The 19,860-nt window shown below is 56.1% G+C and overlaps 2 protein-coding genes across 7 annotated transcripts in view; one reads left to right on the forward strand and one right to left on the reverse strand.

Moving 5' to 3' along the window:
• SGTB (small glutamine rich tetratricopeptide repeat co-chaperone beta) overlaps positions 1–13,183 on the reverse strand; it is a 29,665-nt gene extending 16,482 nt beyond the window's left edge. For 2 of the 3 annotated variants that reach the window (XR_003759260.2, XM_029064237.2), the window contains exons 1-3: positions 13,136–13,183; positions 9,238–9,368; positions 962–1,065 (exon numbers count right to left, since the gene is read on the reverse strand). Coding sequence is in view for 2 of the 3 variants with exons in the window: in XM_029064237.2 (XP_028920070.1) it covers positions 962–1,065; positions 9,238–9,337 (204 nt within the window). In the remaining variant the exon portion in view is untranslated. Of the gene's footprint in view, positions 1–961; positions 1,066–9,237; positions 9,369–13,135 lie in introns of those variants that run through there. The other variant, XM_029064238.1, reaches the window with a different exon arrangement.
• A 520-nt stretch (positions 13,184–13,703) lies between these two features.
• The window catches only part of NLN (neurolysin), a 73,065-nt gene continuing 66,908 nt past the window's right edge, over positions 13,704–19,860 (forward strand). For 2 of the 4 annotated variants that reach the window (XR_003760117.2, XM_029066912.2), the window contains exon 1: positions 13,730–13,824. Coding sequence is in view for 3 of the 4 variants with exons in the window: in XM_029066912.2 (XP_028922745.1) it covers positions 13,784–13,824 (41 nt within the window). In the remaining variant the exon portion in view is untranslated. Of the gene's footprint in view, positions 13,825–19,860 lie in introns of all 4 variants that reach the window. The other 2 variants (XM_029066911.2, XM_039910529.1) reach the window with 2 other exon arrangements.

Consider the following 19,860-nt stretch of genomic DNA (forward strand, 5'->3'; position numbering starts at 1 on the left):
AGCGGGGCTCAGCGGGCTTGGGAGTCAGGGGTCATGGGTTCGAATCCCGGCTCCGCCACTTGGCAGCTCGGTGTCTGTGGGAAAGTCACTTCACTTCTCCGGGCCTCAGTGACCTCATCTGTAAAACGGGGATTAACTGTGAACCTCACGTGGGACAGCCTCATCACCCTCAGCGCTTACAGTGGTGCTTTGCACAATGTAAGCGCGTAAATATCATTATCATCGGAGGCAACTTCTCCTCAAGTGCCTAACCTGAAGCGGCACGGGGTAGTGGATACAGCCCGGGCCCGGGAGTCAGAAGGTTGTGGATCCTAATCCCGGCTCCGCCACCGGTCAGCTGTGTGACTCCGGGCAAGTCACTTGGCTTCTCTGGCCCTCGGTCACCTCATCTGTAAAAGGGGGATGGAGACCGAGCGCCCCGCGGGGGACAGGGGCCGTGTCTAACACGCTCTGCTTCTATCAACCCCGCGCTTAAATCGGTGCCGATACAGAGTAAGTGCTTAACAGATGCCACGGTTATTATCATCACTACTAATAACAGCAGCAGTAATAATAATAACAATAATGTTGGTATTTGTTAAGCGCTTACCATGTGCAAGGCACTGTTCTAAGCGCTGGGGTAGATACAGGGTCATCGGGTCGTCCCACGTGAGGCTCACGGTCTTCGGCCCCATTTTCCAGATGAGGGAACCGGGGCACAGAGAAGTGAAGTGACTTGCCCACAGTCCCACAGCTGCCGGGTGGCAGAGCCCGCAATCGAACCCATGACCTCTGACTTCCAAGCCCGGGCCGTTTCCACCGCGGCACGCTGCAATAACAACGTCCTCTGGGGAGGCAGCTTACATTCACGGGGAGGATCTGGCCAACCTCCGGCTAACGTAGAGATCCCGCCCGGCTGCCAGGGACCTGCCTGTCCCCGACCCCGAAAGGTTCGTCGAGGCGAAGGCGACTCGGGGCTCACCTGGCAGAACGAGTTGGTGAACATTTCCATCAGGGGCTGGCCCACCGCGAGGTCGGTGTCTTCCGGGCTGATCTTGAAAACCGTCTCCAAGCACTGAATGGCGACTTAAAAAAAACAAAAACGAAAGCAGCAGGGAGAGATAAAGCAACGGCGTGAGGACCTGCAGTCGAGCGACGGTAGTTACTGAGCGCTTACTACGAGCGGAGCGTCGTGCTAAGGGTTTGGGAGGCTGCCGTACAAGAGTCAGGGGACACGGTCCCCGCCTTCAGAGAGCTGCCAGTCTAGGGGGGGGAGAGAGACGTCGCTATGGATAGTTTATAATGCATAACGTAAAGGTACGTACAGAAGTGCTGTGGGATCTGTGCATATTCACCCTTTCTCGTAATAATAATAATAATAATGACGGTATTTGTTAAGCGCTTACTATGTGCCAAGCACTGTTCTAATAATAACAATGTTGGTATCCGTTAAGCGCTTACTAGGTGCCGAGCCCTGTTCTAAGCGCTGGGGGAGACCCAGGGGAATCAGGTGGTCCCACGTGGGGCTCACGGTCTTCATCCCCATTTTCCAGATGAGGGAACTGAGGCCCAGTGAAGTGACTCGCCCACAGTCCCCCAGCTGCCAAGTGGCAGGGCGGGGACTCGAACCCGTGGCCTCCGACTCCCCAGCCCGGGCTCTTTCCACCGAGCCACGCCGCTTCTCCGTATAAGCCCCCTCGATCGTAAACCATCCTCATCGACGATACTTATTGAGCGCTCACCAGTGCCGAGCACTGGACTAAGCCACTTGTCAGCTGTGTGACTTTGGGCAAGTCGTTTCACTTCTCGGTGCCTCAGTTCCCTCATCTGTAAAATGGGGATTAAGACTGTGAGCCCCACGTGGGACGACCCGATTCCCCTGTGTCTCCCCCAGCGTGGCTCAGTGGAAAGAGCACGGGCTTTGGAGTCAGAGGTCATGAGTTCAAATCCGGGCTCTGCCACTTGTCAGCTGTGCGACTGTGGGCGAGTCACTTCACTTCTCGGTGCCCCGGTTACCTCGTCTGTAAAATGGAGATTAAGACGGTGAGCCCCACGTGGGACAACCCGATTCCCCTGTGTCTCCCCCAGCGCTTAGAACAGTGCTCGGCACATAGTAAGCGCTTAACAAATACCAACATTATTATTATTATTAAGCGCTCGGGAGAGTACAAATACCACAGAGGTGGCAAACGCCTCCCCTCCCACGACAATCACGTTGTCTTGTTTTTGTCCGTCTGTCTGCCCCGATTAGACCGTGAGCCCGTCGGTGGGCAGGGACGGTCTCTGTCTGTTGCCCAACTGTCCATTCCAAGCGCTTAGTCCGGTGCTCTGCACCCGGTGAGCGCTCAATAAATACTACTGAATGAATGACAAGCTCAAAGCCTAGAGTACACGCTTCGAGGACAGGAACCGGGGGTTTCACTTCGACGCTGCCGGCACCCGGGTGGTGCCCCATAAAAACGACGACGAGAATCTCTCCTTGAAATCCAAGCCTCATTATGACTAATCGCCAAGTCCCACCGCCTCGACGGACGGCACGGACCGTTCACGACCGAGAATTAAAGAAGCGCGGGGAATCCGTTCAAGATCTCAAACCGACGAGAAGCTGGAGACGGAGAACCGGACAGGTTTTGTTTTCGGAGCCTCGGCCGACCTCCGAGACTTAAAAGTTTCTAAAACCTGCCGTCGGATCGGCCCCAGCCACGTGGCGACCCGCCCGCTCGGCCTGGTGACTTACGTGCAAAGCCGCCATTCGATCCTTCGGTCGTATTTATTGAGCGCTTACTGTGCGCAGGGCACTGGACTGAGCGCTTGGAATGGACAAGGCGGCAACAGAGAGAGACCGTCCCCGCCCGACGACGGGCTCACAGTCTAAACCGGGGAGACGGACGACAAAACAAGGAGCCTGCCGTCAATATCATCAAGATAAACAGAATCGTCAGTCTCTTTTATCCCTCATCACCGAAGGGGAAGCCGGTGGGCAGAGCCTGGACCTGGGAGTCGGGAGGACCTGGGTCCTAATCCCGGCCCCGCCACTTTCTCTGCGGGGTGACCTCGGGCACATCACCTAACTGCTCTCCCCGGGCCTCGGTGCCCTCATCTGGAAAATGGGGATGAAGACCGTGAGCCCCGGGTGAGACGGGGCCTGTGTCCAACCTGATTAACTTATACGATAATAACGAAGGCATTTGTGGGCGCTTACTAGGTGCCAAGCGCTGTTCTAAGCGCCGGGGTAAATACAGGGTCATCAGGTTGTCCCACGCGAGGCTCACAGTCTTCCTCCCCATTTGACAGATGAGGTCACTGAGGCACCGAGAAACGAAGCGACTTGCCCAAAGTCGCACAGCTGAGTGGTGGCGGGGCCGGGATTAGAACCCACGACCTCTGACTCCCAAGCCCGGGCTCTTGCCAGAGCCACGCTGCTCCTCTACCCTGGCATTTACTAACCGTGCCTGGCACCTAGTAAGGGCTTAACAAATACCCCCAACACCCCCCCCAAAGAGTATTGTGCAGTTACTGTGTGCAGAACACTGTACTAAGTATTTGGGAGAGGACGGTACAGTAGGGTTGGTACTCTGACTCACGGTTCTTACGGAAGCAGCGCGGCTCAGTGGAAAGAGCCCGGGCTTGGGAGTCGGAGGTCGTGGGTTCTAATCCCATTATTATTATTATTATTAAAAGGCACCGTCCCTGCCCCTTCAAGCACCTTACCATCTTTTTCAACCAAACTGAAATCCCAAAGAGGAAAAGAGGCTGGAGACATCAATTATCTGGCAGAGTTTCGTAATGCCGGGTAAAGGCGTCAGCAGACTCCTATTTCTGGCAGAACACCTCACCCAAAATAGGATCGGGTGCTTCGGTGAAAACGTGTGACTGGGTTTTCTCCGCCCGTGTTCCCCTGAAAGCACCAGATCCCCTTCCGAAAGAAAGCCACCTCTGCTGAAACGACGGCACGGTTGATTTGCTCCCCGACCACCCCTCCTCTCCACCTCCCGGTCATCTTCCTTCCTCCTCCCGGTTAAACCGGAGAGAGGCTCAAAAGGGCCTGATTTCGGCACAGCGGCGGCTAACGCCCATTTTTTTTTTTTTATGGACTGCGTTAAGCGCTTACTCCGTGCCGGGGACTGTACCAGGCGCCGGGACAGACGGAAGCGAATCGGGTTGGACCCAGTCCACGTCCGACCTGACGCTCACGGTCTTAATCTCCATTTTACAGATGAAGCGCAGAAGTGACTCCCCCAAGGTCACGCAGCAGACACGTGGCAGAGCCGGGATCAGAAACCAGGTCCTTCTCTGACTTTCAGGCCCGGGCTCTGGCCGTTAGGCCGCTTCTGGTAGTGGGACCGGCAGCTAGAAGACCCGGGTTCGAGTCCCAGCTCCGCCGCTGACCTCCTGCGTGAGGCTGGGCAAATCTCGCGGCTCGTTGGCCTCTGTTTCCCCGTCTGAAAAATGGGGTGGATAACCCTTACTTCTCATTTACTTACAGGGATGTCATCGGGACGAAATGAGAGAAATAATGAAAAGGAAGCTCTGGAAAAATACAGTAACAACGTTGGTATTTGTTAAGCGCTTACTTTGTGCCGCGCACCGTTCTAAGCGCTGGGGGAGATACAGGGTCATCGGGTTGTCCCACGGAGGGCTCACGGTCTTCACCCCCATTTTACAGATGAGGTCACTGAGGCACGGAGAAGCGAAGTGACTTGCCGAGGTCACCCAGCTGATGAGTGGCGGAGTCGGGATTAGAACCCATGACCTCTGACTTCCAAGCCGGGGCTCTTTCCTGAGCCTACAAAGCCACAGGACTTTTTATTATTAATAGTAATAATTTTGGTATTTGTTAAGGGCTTACTACGTGCCAAGCACTGTTCTAAGCGCTGGGTAGATACAAGGTCATAAGGTTGCCCCATGTGGGGCTCCCAGTCTGAATCCCCATTTTCCAGATGAGGTCAATGAGGCCCAGAGAATAACAATAATAATAACGTTGATATTTGGTAAGTGCTTACTATGTGCCGAGCACTGTTCTAAGCGCTGGGGTAGACACAGGGTCATCGGGTCGTCCCACGTGAGGCTCACCGTCTTCATCCCCATTTTCCAGATGAGGTCACGGAGGCCCAGAGAAGTGAAGTGACTTGCCCACAGTCCCACCGCAGAGCCGGGATTCGAACCCATGACCTCTGACTCCCACGCCCGGGCTCTTTCCGCCGAGCTACGGGTCGGCGACGGCACGAGGCGGGAAGCCAGCCACCTGCCCCGTCCCGCTGCCGTCTACGCGAAGGAAAGTGATCTCGAGGAGGCGGGGGACACTCCCTTCTCCACGGCCCGAGGGACTGTTCCAAGCGCTTAGTCCAGTGCTCTGCGCATAGTAAGCGCTCAATAAATACTACTGAATGAACGGGCAAGTCTGCCAAACCCTAAATGGAGAGGACGATGCCAAGTCTTTTGGGATTCAGGGGGGTCCGCGAGGGGAGAGAGGGGGAAGGAGGGTGAGAGCGATGGAGGAAGGGGGACATTTTTTTCTATATTGCCATGGCGCAAACCAGACAGCATCTGCACAGTCACCCAAACGCTCATTAGAGAAGCAGCGCGGCTCAGTGGAAAGAGCCCGGGCTCGGGAGTCGGAGGTCATGGGTTCGGATCCCGGATCTGCCACCCGTCAGCTGTGGGACCGTGGGCAAGTCACTTCGCTTCTCTAGGCCTCAGTTCCCTCATCTGTAAAACGGGGATGAAGACTATGAGCCTCACGTGGGACGACCTGATCGCCCTGTATCTCCCCCAGCGCTTAGTGCTCTGCACATAGTAAGCGCTTAACAAATACCAACACTATTATGATTAATCCCGGCTCCGCCACTTGTCTGCTGTGTGATTTGGGGCGAGTCACCTCACTTCTCTGTGCCCCGATGACCTCATCTGGAAAATGGGGATTAAGTTGTGAGCCCCACGGGGGACAACCTGATCGCCTTGTATCTCCCCCAGCGCTTAGAACAGTGCTCGGCACATAGGAAGCGCTTAACGGATACCCTAATTATTATAATTATTCTCATTCGTGACCTCGTGGGTCTCTCTCACCGCCGACCTCTCGCCCACGTCCAGCCTCGGCCCTGGAACCCCCTCCCTCCTCGTATCCGACAATGACTCTCCCCTGCTTCAAAGCTTTTCTGAAGACACACCACCTCCGAGAGGCCTTCCCCGCCTCACCCCTCCTTTCCTCTTCTCTCATTCCCTTCTGTGTCACCCTGACTCGCTCCCTTTATTCGTTACCCCCTCAGTCCCAAAGCACCTGAATATATATATATACATATACGTACACATATATATATATATACATACACACACATATATACACAATATATATCTCTCTCTATATTGAAAGAGATATATATATATATATATCTGCCATTTATTTCTATTGTCTGCTCCCCCGCTAGACCGTAAGCCCGTCGTGGGCAGGGAATGTGTCTATTTTCCGGCTCCGCGAACAGTAAGCGCTCAATAAACACGACTGAATGAATGAGAAGCAGGGCGGCCTAGTGGGAACAGCGCGGGCTGTGAGCCCGTCATCGGGCAGGGACGGTCTCTATCCGTTGCCCGATTGTCCGAGCGCTTAGTCCAGTGGTCTGCACATAGGAAGCGCTCAATAAATACTCTTGAATGACTGAATGGGCCTGGAGGTCGGAAGGACACAGGTTCTAAACCATGTCCTAATCCCGGCTTTGCCACTTGTCTGTTGGGAGCTCACCTCCTCCGGGAGGCCTTCCCAGACTGAGCTCCCCCTTCCCCTCCGCTCCCCCTCCCCTCAGCACTGTGCTCGTTTGTAGATATTATTTGTACATATGATTTATTACCCCATTTATTTTCTCAATGAGGTGCGCATCCCCTTGATTCTACTTATCGTGATGACGTCGTCTTGTGTTTGTTTTGTTCTGTTTAGCTTTGTTGTCTGTCTCCCCCGATTAGACTGTGAGCCCGTCGCTGGCCAGGGATCGTCTCCGTTGCCGAATTGTCCATTCCGAGCGCTTAGTACAGTGCTCTGCACATAGTAAGCGCTCAATAAATACTACTGAATGAATGAATGAATGAAGGCGACCTTAAGCAAGTCACTGAACTTCTCTGGGCCTCAGTTCCCTCACCTGTAGAATGGGGATTAAAACCCTGAGCCCCATGTGGGACAGGGACTGCGTCCAACCGGACTAACTCGGATCTACCCCAGCGCTTAGAACGGTGCCTAGCGCATGGTGAGCGCTTAAATACCACCATTATTTTGATGATGAAGAACGAGTGCCATCCCTGGATCATCCAACTCGGGAATGTGCCTGCCCAGCGACACCACGGTGTCCTCCGTTACCACAACCTCTCCTTTTCATCTCCGCCTCTTCCTCAGCGAGCCGGCCTGGACGATCCAACATTCAATAGTATTTACGGCGCGCTTCCTGTGCAGAGCACTGTACTGAGCGCTCGGAAAGGACGATTCGGCGACAGAGAGAGACCCTTCCTGCCCAGTGAGGGGCTCCCGGTCTGAACGGGGGAGACGGGCGGCAAAGCAAAAGAGAACAAAACAAGATCATCGAGATAAATAGAATCGAGGAGATGTACACCTCGCTAACACCCCTGACTCTCCCTTCTCCATCCCTGACTCTCCCTCTGCGATCCAGCATGGAACATCCAACACTCCTGACTCTTCCCGCTCCCTCCCTGACTCTCCTCCAGTCGTCCGGGATGAACCGCTCATCCACCCATCTGTCCAAACCCCTCCGGAACCTGCCAGGGTTTCTGGCTGTGGGAACGGATGCCGTGTTTCCTCCCCTTGTTTCCCTCTGCTGGTTCTGAATCTGCCATCGTGGCTTCTGTGGCTGCTACTGGCTTTGGCGATGACGGTTTTCACGAAGAATGATGCTGTTTTGCCCCGACAGGGCCCTTCGGGAATATTCATTTCAATCCTGTCCCCTTTTAGTCTGCCTTTCTCCAGACCGAACAATCCGGAATCTTTCCATCTGTCTTCCTAAAGAAGCATCTCAATCGCCCCGATCATCTCGGTTGCCCTTCTCTGTCCCTTCTTCACCTCTGTTTCCTGGGTCAAGCAAAGAAATCGCCCCTCTGAGTCTCCACAGCAGGGTCATTTCGCCAACTGAGCCATTTTTCCGAGGAAGATTTTTTACCAGTCTCCTCGCAACCTTCCGTAGAAGTCTCTGGAAATCTGGCAAATCGGATGGCTTAGTTAGAAATCGGATCCGTCTCTAAGAAGCTTCGTTTGGGGCAAGAGAAACCGTCACGACAGGTAAAAGGTGTCTGTTCACCCTTAATCGCTGGTTCACGTTACAGTCGGTTCTCCCAAAACACGGACACGGCGTCCTGACACGCTCCACGTTAAGGAAAACTCTCAGCTCCACGGCACTTAGGTACCCGTCCCTGATTTATTAATATTAACATCCGTATCCCCCTCCAGGCGATGAGCTCGTTGTGGGCAGGGAGCGGATCTACCAATTCTATCACGCCGTACCCTCCCAGGTGCTTCGCACAGCGCCCGCACACAGTGAGCGCTCAATAAATCCTACCGGCCCAACTCTCAAGTTGGAGTATGTGTGCCTCGAACACTGCCCCGGATTTACAGATTCTAGTCTTTAAACACTTATTCAATCGTTCGGCAGTATTTATTGAGCGCTTACTATGTGCAGGGCACTGTTCTAGGCGCTTGGAACGGACAAATCGGTAACAGATAGAGGCAGTCCCTGCCCTCTGACGGGCTTACGGTCTCATCGGGGGAGACGGACAAAAACAATAGCGCTAAGTCATCCTTCCCGCCTTTGCGTTCTCTTCTCCTAACTGTAAATTATCCTGTGTCTTTTTCCGACTCAATCAGAGACTCCCTGAGGCCAGGGATGGTGTTTTCTAACTCGACTGGACTCTCCCAGTGCTCGGTACCGTGCCCCGCCGCCGGTACGTTCTCCATCAACTGACAGCGCGTTCTAGCCAGAAAGCCACGGAGTCGAAACCCAAAACATTGCTGCTGCGGCGGAACTGACCTTCCCTCCTCGGAAGGCCAAACAAACATCCGGGATTCGCCCCACGGGAAACCCGTGGCCCGACAGGTCACGTCCACTGCTGGTTTTGAAATTACGAACCCTCCGAGGACCCGACCGAGTATCCGGCCCTTAGCCTGGGGCTCCGCACACGGTAAACCCTTAATAGATACGATTACCACCTGTCGAGAATCCCCACGCAAGCCACCACAAGACAGCGGAGGCGGGACAGGCCGCGAATTACCTTCCAAGCTCTCCTGCTCGTCGGACGTGTAGCTGCCCATCTGGCTCTGCTCCCGGAGGAAATGGACGACGGCAAACGCCAAGCGCTTGACGGATGACATCTTACCGATCGTCAGGAGGACTCCCCCTACACTAAGAGGGACGGGGAGATGGTTACTTACTTCTCCCGGCCGCCGGCCCCTCCGATCAAACCAAATCACGCTGGAAAACAAAAAAATCACTCGAAGGGGCCTCTTCGGATTTCGCCGTCACAGTGAACGCGAAGCTTAGAAGAGCGATTTACTGAATTTCTCTCCTGATCCGTTCCGATTTACAACCGGGGGCCACGGCGAGGTCTCCGGAGACTTCCTCGGGGCGGCATAATTAAAGCGGCTCGGCCCCGCCTTGGTGGCCGGAGTTCAGCCCCTCTCTTCCCAGCGGGAAGACCCGGCTCCGGGGAATATTTCCTCCCTTTGCCTCCAACGCCGCGCCCGCGGCACAGATCTGGGATCGACAGCTTTCCGCTCACTCGGGAGCTGCGGCAGAGGGCATCGCCTCGGTTTTGAGAGCAATTACTTTCCCCAAAACAGCGGTAAACTTTCAGATTTTCGTTAACGGGAAGGGGGGGCGAGAAAGGGTCACCTTCTGGGCTTCGGGAGGGTCCCTCGATTCCAAGAATACGAGATGCTCATGAGGGGCAAGGAAGGCATCTCCCCCTCCTCTCTTACATTGACATCGTTACTCTCCCGTGTGCTAATAATAATAATAACAACGCCGGTATTTGTTAAGCGCTTACTTACTTGCTTCGCACACAGTAAGCGCTCGATACCTACGACTGACCGACCGATGAAGACGGCCAGCCCCTCACGGTGCCAGCGTCCGCGCGTCGATGGATCCTATTTGGGCGCTTCATTCGTTCATTCGATAGTATTTATTGAGCGCCTGCTATGTGCAGAGCACTGGACTAAGCGATTGGAATGGACAGTACGGTAACAGAAACAATCCCTGCTCACAGATGGGCTGAGAGTCTAATCGGGGGAGACAGACGGACAATAATAAGAATAATAACGATGTTGGTATTTGTTAAGCGCTTACTCTGCGCAGAGCACTGTTCTAAGCGCTGGGGGAGATACAGGGTCATCAGGCTCCCAGTTAATCCCCATTTTCCGGACGAGGTCACTGAGGCCCAGAGAAGCGAAGTGACTCGCCCACGGTCCCACAGCTGACAAGCGGCAGAGCCGGGACTCGAACTCATGGCCTCTGACTCCGAAGCCCGGGCTCTCTCCGCTGAGCCACGCGATGGCCGTAATGAGAATCAAGGGGATGCACGCCTCATTCACCAATGATTGCACTGAGCGCTCGGGAGGCGCTCTGCACACAGTAAGCGCTCAGTAAATACCCCTGAACGGATGAACGAGCGTACGCTCCACCGACAGAGACGGTCCTGCCGCCGCCGAGCTCCCGGTCTAGCAGAGGCGGGCGTTGGTAGAAATGAAGACATTTATTAAAGGCTAGGGACGCCAGTGCCGTGGGGCTGAGCTTCTTCCCGTCGTATTTACGTAACCGCACCAATCCCTCCGCTGTAAACACGCGCCGTGTCTTCCGCCGCTCCGGCTCGGAAGCCAGGCTGACCTGAAAAGACGCCAGGGACGGCGAGATCTCGGGATGGCGCGGGTTTAACGGCTCCTGCCAAGGCGACGCCCACCGCCCCCCAACCCTCAAGCCATCGAAAGAGGAGAGGCGGCTCCGTGCCCACCCCATCGACGGCCTCCCCTCTCCCCGACCCCCGTCCGGCCCGCTCTCCTGGACCCCTCATTCATCCGTTCAATCGTCTTGAGTGCTTCCGAGCGCTTGGGAGACTGCCCCAGGGCAACCGACGGACCCATCAGGGCTAGGGGTGGGGTATCTATCCGTGGCCCCTGGACCGTATCTGGGGGGCGGGATGGGCTCCGGGGGGGGGGAGGAGGGGGCAGGACAGGTCCAGGGGGGCAGGAAAGGGGCAGGACAGGGTCCAGGGAGGCTGGGGGGGCAGAATGAGCTCCAGGGGGCGGGAAGGGGGGCAGAATGAGCTCCAGGGGGTGGGGGGGGGGCAGGACGAGCTCCAGGGAGCAGGAGGGGGGCAGAACGAGCTCCGGGGGGCAGGAGGGGGAGCAGAACGAGCTCCAGGGAGCGGGGGAGGCAGAACTAGCTCCAGGGGGCAGAATGGGGGGCAGAACGGGCTCCAGGGGCAGAATGGAGAGCAGAACGAGCTCCAGGGGGCAGGAAGGGGGGCAGAACGAGCTCCAGGGGGCAGGAGGGGGGGCAGAACGAGCTCCAGGGGGCAGGAGGGGGGTAGAACGAGCTCCAGGGGGTAGAACAAGCTCCAGGGGCAGGGGTGGGGGCAGAACAAGCTCCAGGGGGCGGGGGGGGGCAGAACAAGCTCCAGGGGGCGGGGGGGGCAGAACGAGCTCCAGTGGGCAGAATGGGGGGCAGAATGAGCTGGGGGGGGGCAGAACGAGCTCCGGGGGCAGGAGGGGGGGCAGAACGGGCTCCAGGGGGTAGAACGAGCTCCAGGGGGCAGGAGGGGGGGGCAGAACGAGCTCCATTGGGCAGAATGGGGGCAGAATGAGCTCGGGGGGGGGCGGGGCAGAACGAGCTCCGGAGGCAGGCAGAACGGGCTCCAGGGGGCAGGAAGGGGGGCAGGACAGGCTCCAGTGGGGCAGGAAGGAGGCAGGACCGGATCCAGGTGTGATCTGCACACAGGAAGCTCTCGCCCAGTGCTCTGCACACAGTAAGCACTTAATAAATACAACCGAATAAATGGAAGTGGGCAGGCGCGGCCCAGGAGGGCTGGACGGGGCAGGGCGGGCTCCAGGTGCGTCCTGCACACAGGGAGCGCTCAGCACAGTGTTCTGCACACAGGGAGCGCTCAATAAATACCACTGAATGAATGAAGGTGGGCAGGACCAGTCCAGGTGCGCCCTGCACAGAGTGAGCGCTCAGCACGGTGCTGTGCACACAGAAGCGCTCAATAAAGACACCTGAATGAATGAAGGTGAGCAGGACTGGCTGCAGGAGGGCCCGGCACCCAGCGAGCGCTCAGCACAGTGCTGTGCACCCAGGGAGGGCTCAATAAACACGACTGAATGAAGGTGGGCAGGAGCGCCCTGCAGCCAGGGAGCGCTCAGCACAGTGCTGTACACCCAATAAGCGCTCAATAAACACGACTGAATGAAGGTGGGCAGGAGCGCCTGCACCCGGAGAGCGCTCAGCACAGTGCTCTGCACCCAGGAAGGGCTCAATAAATACGCCTGAATGAAGGTGGGCGGGAGCGCCCTGTACCCAGGGAGCGCTCAGCACAGTGCTGTGCACCCCAGTAGGCGCTCAATAAACACGACTGAATGAATGAAGGTGGGCAGGAGCGCCCTGCACCCAGGGAGCGCTCAATAAATACGCCTGAATGAATGAAGGTGGGAAGGAGCGCCCTGCACCCGGAGAGCGCTCAGCACAATGCTGTGCACCCAGGGAGCGCTCAATAAACACGACTGAATGAATCAAGGTGGGCAGGAGCGCCCTGCACCCGGAGAGCGCTCAGCACAGTGCTCTGCACCCAGGGAGCGCTCAAGAAACACGACTGAATGAATGAAGGTGGGCAGGAGCGCCCTGCACCCAGGGAGCGTTCAGCACAGTGCTTTGCAAGCAATGAGCGCTCAATAAACGCGACTGAATGAATGAAGGTGGGCAGGAGCGCCCCGCACCCAGGGAGCGCTCAATAAATAGGACTGAATGGAGGAGGCGGAAGGGGACGACGACGCCCCCAAACGTTGGGGTGTTCGATGGTCCTCATCCCCTCGCCCGCCGCCCCCGCGATGGAGAAGGAGAAAAAAAGGGAGAGAAAGAGGAAAAAGAGAGGAAAAGGGGGGGTCGTGGGCGCTCCTTACCGGGCCGAGCGGGAGGGGAGGCCGAGGGGCGGCGATGGCGGCGCCTTGGGGGGGGGCGGGAGCGGCGGGAGCGCGCCTCCCCCTCCCGCGCATGCGCCGACCGCCGCTCTTCCCTCAGGGCGACCGGGACAGCGCGCCCCCGGAAGCGGCGGGAGCGCGCCTCCCCCTCCCGCGCATGCGCCTGCGCCGCCCCCATCCGCTTGGCTGGGGGCGCGCCTCCCCCCGGCACTGCGCCTGCGCCGCCCCCCCCCCACTGCGCCTGCGCCGCCCCCCCTCCCCCCCCCGCACTGCGCCTACACCGCCCCCCGTCCGCGTCTCTGGAGGAGCGCGCCTCCGGACGTGTCGGGGGCGCGCCTCTCCTCCCTCCCTCCCCCCCTCCCCCGGGCGGCGCATGCGCCGACTGCCCGGGGGGGGGGCGCGCGCCTCCCTTCAGGGCTTTGGGGCGGAGGAGGCGACCGAGGCGCCAGGTGGCGCCGCGCGCATGCGCCGGCCCCCTCCCCCTCGCCGGGCCTCGCGCCGCGCGGCCGGAAGTGGCGGGGCCGCGGGGGGAGGCACGTGCCGGCCTGAGCGGGGGGAGGGGCACGAGGAGCAGCGGCGGCAGCAGCGGCAGCAGCGGCGGCGGGAGCAGGACCGGCCGTGCCCACCCTCATGCTCGCCCTCGCCGCTTGGGCGCTCAGAGGCCTCCCCAGGTACCGGTGCCCCCGACGCCGTCCCGCGCAGCCCTGCTGCAGCTGGTGCAACCGGTGCCGCTCCTGCAGCTAGGGCAGCTCCTGCAGCTGGTGCAACCGGTGCAGGTCCTGCGACCGGTGCCGCTCCTGCAGCTAGGGCAGCTCCTGCAGCTGGTGCAACCGGTGCAGGTCCTGCGACCGGTGAGGCTCCTGCAACCGGTGCGGCTCCTGCACCTAGCGCCGCTCCTGCAGCCGGTGCAGCTCCTGCAGCTGGTGCAACTGGTGCAGCCGATGCCCGGTGGAAGGGGGTGCCCGGCTCCGGGCCACAGCCATCCCCCCCCCCCCCCCCATCAGCACCGCCCTGCCAAGGCGCCGACTCCTTCACATGGCGTTGGTTAACCGCTTGTTCCTAAGAATGACATTCATTCGATCGGATTTATTGAGCGCTGTGCTGATCATGTGCGGAGCACTGGACCGAGCCCTTGGGAGAGGACAATTGGGCACCAAATAGACACCATCCCTGCCCATTCATTTATTCAGTAGTTGAGTGCTTACTAGGTGCAGAGCACTGGACAAAGCGCTTGGAGCGGACAATGGGGCACCAGGTAGAGACCATCCCTACCCATTCATTCATTCAATCGTATTTATTGAGCGCTTACTATGTGCGGAGCACTGGACTGATGCTTGGAGTGAACAGTTGGGCAACAGATAGAGACCATCCCTGCCCGTTCATTCAGTAGTTGAGTGCCTACTATGTGCAGAGCACTGGGCAAAGGGCTTGGAGCAGTCAATTGGGCACTAGAGAGAGACCATCCCTGCCCATTCATTCATTCAATCGTATTTATTGAGCGCTTACTATGTGCAGAGCACTGGGCAAAGCGCTTGGAGCAGACAGTTGGGCACTGGAGAGAGACCATCCCTGCCCGTTTATTCATTCAGTCGTATTTATTGAGCACTTACTGTGCAGAGCACTGGACTGAGCGCTTGGAATGGACAAATGGGCCCCGGAGAGACACCATCCCTGTCCATTCATTCAATCGTATTGAGCGCTTACTATGTGCAGAGCACTGGACTGAGCGCTTTAAGTGTGCAGTTGGGCACCAGAGAGAGACCATCCCTGTCCATTCATTCATTCAATCGTATTTATTGAGCACTTACTATGTGCAGAGCACTGGACTGAGTGCTTTAAGCGTGCGGTTGGGCACCAGAGAGAGACCATCCCTGCCCATTAATTCATTCAGTAGCTGAGCGCTTACTATGTGCAGAGCACTGGACTGAGCGCTTTAAGTGTGCAGTTGGGCACCAGAGAGAGACCATCCCTGTCCATTCATTCATTCAATCGTATTTATTGAGCACTTACTATGTGCAGAGCACTGGACTGAGTGCTTTAAGCGTGCGGTTGGGCACCAGAGAGAGACCATCCCTGCCCGTTTATTCATTCAGTCGTATTTATTGAGCACTTACTGTGCAGAGCACTGGACTGAGCGCTTGGAATGGACAAATGGGCCCCGGAGAGACACCATCCCTGTCCATTCATTCATTCAATCGTATTTATTGAGCGCTTACTATGTGCAGAGCACTGGACTGAGCGCTTGGAATGGACAAATGGGCACCAGGTAGAGACCATCCCTGCCCATTCATTCAATCGTACTTATTGAGCGCTTACTCTGTGCAGAGCACTGGACTGAGTGCTTGGGAGAGGACTATTGGGCACCAGAGAGAGACCATCCCTGCCCATTTATTCAATCGTATTTATTGAGCGCTTACTCTGTGCAGAGCACTGGGCAAAGCTCTTGGAGCAGACAATTGGGCACTGGAGAGAGACCATCCCTGCCCGTTTATTCATTCAGTCGTATTTATTGAGCACTTACTGTGCAGAGCACTGGACTGAGTGCTTGGAATGGACAAATGGGCCCCGGAGAGACACCATCCCTGTCCATTCATTCAATCGTATTTATTGAGCGCTTACTATGTGCAGAGCACTGGACTGAGCGCTTGGAATGGAATGGGCCCCGGAGAGAGACCATCCCTGTCCATTCATTCAATCATATTTGTTGAGCGCTTACTCTGTGCAGAGCACTGGACTGAGCGCTTGGAATGGACAAATGGGCACCAGGTAGAGACCATCCCTGCCCATTCATTCAATCGTACTTATTGAGCGCTTACTCTGTGCAGAGCACTGGACTGAGTGCTTGGGAGAGGACTATTGGGCACCAGAGAGAGACCATCCCTGCCCATTCATTCAATCGTATTTATTGAGCGCTTACTCTGTGCAGAGCACTGGACTGAGCGCTTTGTGCAGTTGGTCACCAGAGAGAGACCATCCCTGCCATTCATTCAGTCATTTATTGAGCGCTTACTCTGTGCAGAGCACTGGACTGAGCGCTTGGAATGGACAACTCGGCACCCGATAGACACCATCCCTGCCCAACAACAGATAGAGACCAACCCTGCTTCTAATCCCAGCTCTGCTACTTATCCGCCGCGTGACCTTGGACAAGTCGCTTCAGTGGCAAGAGCCCGGGCTTGGGAGTCAGAGGTGGTGGATTCTAATCCTGTCTCCGCCACTTATCAGCTGTGTGACTTTGGGCGGGGTCACTTCACTGGGCCTCGGTGACCTCATCTGGAAAATGGGGATGAAGACCCACGTGGGACAACCCGATTACCTTATATTTTCCCCCAGCGCTTAGAACAGTGCTTGGCCCTTAGTGAGCGTTTAACAAATACCTTCATCATTATTATTATTGCTCTCTGTGGCTCATCGGTAAAATGGGGAGTGATATTGTGAGCCCCACGTGAGACAGGGACTGTGTCCAACCTGATTTGTTTGTATCCGCCCCAGCGCTTAGTACAGTGCCAGGCACATAGTAGGCTCTTAACAAGCTCTCGTCCCCTCTTCAAAGCCCTCCTGAGAGCTCACCTCCTCCAGGAGGCCTTCCCACACTGAGCCCTCCCTTTCCCTCTGCTCCTCCTCCCCTCCCCATTCCTCCACCCTCTGCTCTTCCCCCTTCCCCTCGGGACTGTGCTCATTTGTATAGATTATTTATTACCCTTTTTATTTTGTTCATGAGATGTCCATCCCCTTGATTCTACTTATCGTGATAATGCTGTCTCGTTTTTGATTTGTTCTGTTTTGCTCTGCCGTCCGTCTCCCCCGATTAGGCCGTGAGCCCGTCGTCGGGCAGGGACGGTCTCTAGCTGTTGCCCAATTGTCCACTCCAAGCGCTTAGTACGGTGCTCTGCACGTAGTAAGCGCTCAATAAATACTGTTGAATGAATGAAGCACCGTGGCTCAGCGGAAAGCGCGCGGTCTCGGGAGTCAGAGGTCATGGGTCCTAATCCCGGCTCCGCCGCTAGTCAGCCGCGTGACCTTGGGCAAGTCACTTAACTTCTCTGTGCCTCAGTTACCGCATCTGTCAAATGGGGATTAAAAAACTGTGAGCCCCACGTGGGACAACCTGATCACCTTGTATCCCCCAGCGCTTAGAACAGTGCTTTGCACATAGTAAAGCGCTTAACAAATACCACAGTTTAATGAACAAATACCATAATAAGAGAAGCAGCGTGGCTCAGTGGAAAAGAGCGTGGGCTTTGGAGTCAGAGGTCATGAGTTCGAATCCCAGCTCTGCCACTTGTCAGCTGTGTGACTGTGGGCAGGTCACTTCACTTCTCTGGGCCTCAGTTACCTCATCTGTAAAATGGGGATGAAGACTGTGAGCCCCACGTGGGACCATCTGATTCCTTGTGTCTACCCCAGTGCTTAGAACAGTGCTCTGCACATAGTAAGCGCTTAACAAATCCCAACATTATTATTATTATAATACTGATAATACAAGCAAATCATGACCTGATGACTCCCCGGCCACCAATGCTCTAGCCACTACGCCATACCGCGCTTCTCATATTCATTTATTCATATTTATTGAGCGCTTACTGTGTGCAGAGCACTGTGCTAAGTGCCTGGGGGAGTATGAGAAAACAATAGCTATATTCCCTGCCCACAAGCTTACAGGGACCCCACGATCTACTCGGGGGTCACCAAACCCTCGTCCGGGCAATCAGTATGCTTGAGATTTTGTCGTGATGTGCTCTCCCAAGCGCTGGTGCAGTGCTCTGAGCAGAGTAAGCGCTCAGTAAATATCACTGTTTGATTATAGTGTGATGACACTGTGCTAATCACTGCCGGCAGGGGGGAAATGCAAGGACGTCGACTCCGGTCTCCATAGCAAGTGCTTACTGTGCGGAGAGAAGCGCCGTGGCTTAGGGAAAGAGTACGGGCCTGGGAATTGGAAGACCTGGGTTCTGGTTCTGCTTCTGCTGTGAGACCTTGGGCAAGTCACTTCAAGTTTCGGTGCCTCGGTTTCCCCATCTGCAGAATGGGGATTCAGTACCCGTTCTCCTTACTGCCTCAACTGTAAGCCCCATCTGGGGCCTGATTATCTCGTGTCTACCCCAGTGCCTGGCACATAGTAAGCAGCTGACGGATACCACAGTCGTTATTATTACAGGGCCCTGGCTCAGTGGAAAAGAGCGTGGGCTTTGGAGTCAGAGGTCATGAGTTCGAATCCCGGCTCTGCCCACTGGTCAGCTGTGTGGCTGTGGGCAAGTCACTTAACTTCTCTGCGCCTCGGTTACCTCATCTGTAAAATGGGGATTGAGACTGTGAGCCCCACGTGGGACAACCTGATTCCCCTGTGTCTACCCCAGTGCTTAGTACAGTGCTCTGCACATAGTAAGCGCTTAACAAATACCAACATTATTATTATTATTAGGTCCGGGAGAATCTGAACCGACACGGCCCCCGATCCACACGGGATTCACCGCAGAAGAGGGAGGGCGGGAATTCTATTCCCCAATTTACAGATGAGGAAACTGACGCCCAGAGAGGTCGTTGCCTCGTCCGGCGTCACCCAGCAGGCCAGGGACAGAGCTGGGATTTGAACTCAGGTCTCCACTCTTTTGCACTAAACCATTCTGCCTTACCCTCCTAATGCTCATTTAGAGCCGTCCTCGGCACTCGCGTCGGGTTGTACAGCCGCCTGTCTATCCCGCTGTATTGTGGCACTCGACTGTCATAATTTCACCACTGCCAGAGAAGAGAGGTGTTTAAACGATAGCCATCCTTAACTCGAAGCGATATTGCACTGATAGACACTCTTTCCCATCAACTTTAAAGCCCTCATGCAGCTTGCCCCTTCCTGTCCTCGAGAAGCGGCATGACGGAGTGGCTCCAGCCCGGGCCTGGGAGGCCGAAGGTCACGGGTTCTAATCCCTGCTCCGCCACCTGCCTGCTGGGCGACCTTGGACGAGTGGCTTCACCTCTCTGGGCCTCAGTTACCTCGTCTGTAAAATGGGGAGTGAGACTATGGCCCGGTGTGGGACAGGGATTGTGTCCGATCCGATTTGCTTGTGTCCACCCCAGTGCTTAGTATGGTGCCTGGCACCTAGTAAATACTTAACAGATGCCATTATTATTACTATTAGTGGGTAGGGATTGTCTCTATCTGTTGCCGAATTGTACATTCCAAGCGCTTAGTACAGTGCTGTGCACATAGTAAGCGCGCAATAAATACTATTGAATGAATGAATTAGCACCCTTCCTCGCTGATTTCCTACTGTAACCCAGTCCACACACTTCGCTCCTCTAATTGCCCACATTTTCCCTCCGGTCTGAAACGCCCTGACCCTTCACCTGTGACAGGCCAGCACTCTTCCCACCTTCCAAGCCTTATTCAAATCACGTCTCCTCCAGGAAGCCTTCCCGGACTAACCCCTCTTTTCCCTTAACCCCTCTCCCTTATCGGCATTTGGATCCGCGCACTTTAAACCCTTGCTACCCACCCTGTCCCCAGCCCCGCGGCGCTTACGGACAGATCCGTAATTTATTTCTTTCTTTGAATATCCGTCTCCCCCTCTAGGCTCTAGGATCCTTGAGGGCCGTGAACACGCCCACCAACTCTGCGGTATTGTTCTCTCCCAACTGCTCGGCACAGCCCTCTGCGCACAGTAAGAGCTCAATAAATCCCATCGATTGCTTGATAGAAGAGAGAGCAGACT

The sequence above is a fragment of the Ornithorhynchus anatinus genome, chromosome 1 (assembly GCF_004115215.2).
Source record: "Ornithorhynchus anatinus isolate Pmale09 chromosome 1, mOrnAna1.pri.v4, whole genome shotgun sequence".
Lineage (NCBI taxonomy): Eukaryota > Metazoa > Chordata > Mammalia > Monotremata > Ornithorhynchidae > Ornithorhynchus > Ornithorhynchus anatinus.